The following is a 2,588-nucleotide window of genomic DNA, read 5'->3' as shown; positions in this document are numbered from 1 at the left end:
CAGTATCTCACATGAACCAAGGTAAATGGACAGTTGAAATGGACAAAAGTAGAACTGGCTATACAAAAAAGACCAAGAAAAGCCTCAAGATATCTGAGTAATTGCAATTTTTTAAGGTTTAAATGCAAAAATATAATTTCCAAATCCATGGCTTTGGAGATACTGAATTTAAACTGTAGACTGTACTTTTAAGCAGAAAAAAATCCGACAATTTTTCTGTTCATATCTGTTTATAATAAATAGTGTTCCTTCCATTTTCAGTCCACCTGAAGAACCTGACAGTACATTTTTGACCCAGGCTAATATGGATGCCACAGAAATTCCAATTCAAACCAAGTCTGGTACATTTGTAGCTGAGACTGCCCAAGTTTCCTGAATACAGATTCAGTGCTAAAGTACTGTGATGTATTAACCAACTTATTGAAAAAAAAAACTACAGGGCAATGTAAACTATAACAGAAAGTATAAAATTGTGTTACTTTCAACAAGCGAGTCAAACCTTTTCTGTGTATTGCACAGATGAAAGTATAGATTATATGTGATAAATTTTACTTAATATGAAGGTGTGAGAAAGATGTATGAATGTTGTTTTATTGTTACAGTATTTCTGATAGAAACTAAAATACCTAATTACTGTCTTAAAATGCTATACTGAATGAAACTTGTGTGTGTTACCGCTGAAGTATATTATTTGTAACATTTCACCAAAAGAATGTGTCTGTGATCAATATATATTTTGTTGGAATAAAAATGTTTTTAAAAGGACATAAACATTCAAGCTTATAAAGAAATACCAGGGATGAATGATTTTGCTTTGTTATAAACATATTTTCTTATATCTATTCAGTTCTTAACATCAGGTATACTTTTTAAGCCACGGGAAATGAAAAACTCTTTGCTGCTGTAAGCATCAATTCATTGTAAGCATGTTTCATTATAAGCACATTTTACTGTAATTGGAGCACTTCTGATCCCTTTCTCTTACTGGACTCTAGCTTTTAACATGAAGTAAAACATACATAGAAAACTTTAAAGTTGTTTGGGGACAAGACCACTTCTACATTCTGGACTCAGGTTCATGAAACAGACTTGGACTTAAGTCTAAATTTCAATCACATATTAAATGTTTATTAATTATTGAATTAATCTCTATATTTGCTAGAAACAACGCTTTTGTGAAGCAATATTGAAAAATATTTCGATTTTGGTCTGCTTAACTTTTACAAGAAAAATATTTTACCATAAAATAAAGATATTGACTTAAGATGTTTCATGATCCTGGGGCTGGCTCGATCCCCTAAAATAGTAAAAAAGGAGATAATATATTTTGGAATTTGATTGAAATCAATTCATACTGTATAGATACATTGTATCTCCTTGCTAATGAACTATGAAGTCAAGGTCATACCCCAGAGGTCACCTCTCAAAGGTAGACATCATAAGGCAAGGGAGAAGTGAAATACATGTACTGTCTCAGTCTGGATTATAGAATGGGATGAATTAAAAGTTGGGGTGTTCATGCTGATCACATCCAAGTGTGTTGTTACAATGACTTAAAGGTACTTGGACACAGATTTGAAGTTAATATTTTCTGTATTTTAATATCACGAATTATATATTTTAATAGCATTTCACACAAAAATTAGTTAAAAATTTTATTTCATTTAAAAGTTATTAAAACTTAAAAATTTTTGGCCGGTTTGATTGACACATCCTTGCACTTTCACAAATATTAACTTTATTCTTAATCCTTAGGAAAAGTGGCAATCTTGTTGTGTATAAATGAGCAATATTAAAACTTTAATCCAGAAAAATAATTCTATTCAGAGTAGAAATGTAAGAAAGCAAAACTCCATGAGTATCGTCATTCCGAGCTTAGTTTTGTGTACAGAGTTTAGCAAATCGATCACACTCGTGTTATGTACACAATTTTTGTAAACAGGGCACGAGCTCTGTTATTGTTGATGTTTACGATTCACCGGGTGCGTTCAATCGTCAAAGTCTGCTCACCACAACTGCACGGACTGACAATATACATGTACATTGTTTGTTTGTTTTGCTTTCGAACACGTCTACTCTGAATTATCGGTTTATAGTATTAATACTTTTCATTTATACACAAGATTGCCACTTTCCTAAGTATTAAGAATAAAACTAAAATTTGTGAAAGTGCAAGGATGTGTCAATCAAACCCGCCAAAAAATTTGAAGTTTTAATAACTTTTAAATGAAATAAGATTTTTAATTAATTTTTGTGTGAAATACTATTAAAATATATGTCATAATATTATAGAGAAAATGTTAACTTCAAATCTGTGTCCAAGTACCTTTAAGGAAATGTCTTAAGGTTAAGGACATTTTATAATGGACCCACAATGTGATGATCCAATAAAAGACATCTGTTTTGGTAACCAACCAAAAATTCAGATTTTATTTAGATTGACCAGTCCATATACACATATGCAAAAAACCACCTTTACCTCAAAATTGTTCAATGATTTTCTTCAATCATTTTAAAAAGCATGTTTTACAACTTTTAGTAAAATCATGGTAGATTGCTTACAAACACAAATAACAATAGACTTTTCA

The 2,588-nt window shown here is 30.8% G+C and overlaps 1 protein-coding gene across 1 annotated transcript in view; it reads left to right on the top strand.

The window, feature by feature from the left end:
* The window catches only part of LOC134259256 (basal body-orientation factor 1-like), a 9,676-nt gene extending 8,913 nt beyond the window's left edge, over positions 1 to 763 (top strand). Inside the window, exons 10-11 of the mRNA XM_062741856.1 lie at positions 1 to 21; positions 262 to 763. The exon at positions 1 to 21 is cut by the window's left edge and continues 159 nt beyond it. Of these exons, the coding sequence (XP_062597840.1) occupies positions 1 to 21; positions 262 to 376 (136 nt within the window). The 3' untranslated portion in view covers positions 377 to 763. The remainder of the gene's footprint in view (positions 22 to 261) is intronic.
* The last annotated feature ends 1,825 nt before the right edge of the window (positions 764 to 2,588 follow it).

Source organism: Saccostrea cucullata, unplaced genomic scaffold (genome assembly GCF_032062105.1).
Source record: "Saccostrea cucullata isolate Sc308-1 unplaced genomic scaffold, CSIRO_AGI_Scuc_v1 ctg490, whole genome shotgun sequence".
NCBI lineage: Eukaryota > Metazoa > Mollusca > Bivalvia > Ostreida > Ostreidae > Saccostrea > Saccostrea cuccullata.
The sequence above is the reverse complement of the archived record's forward strand: the minus strand, read 5'-3'. Positions and strand labels throughout refer to the sequence as shown.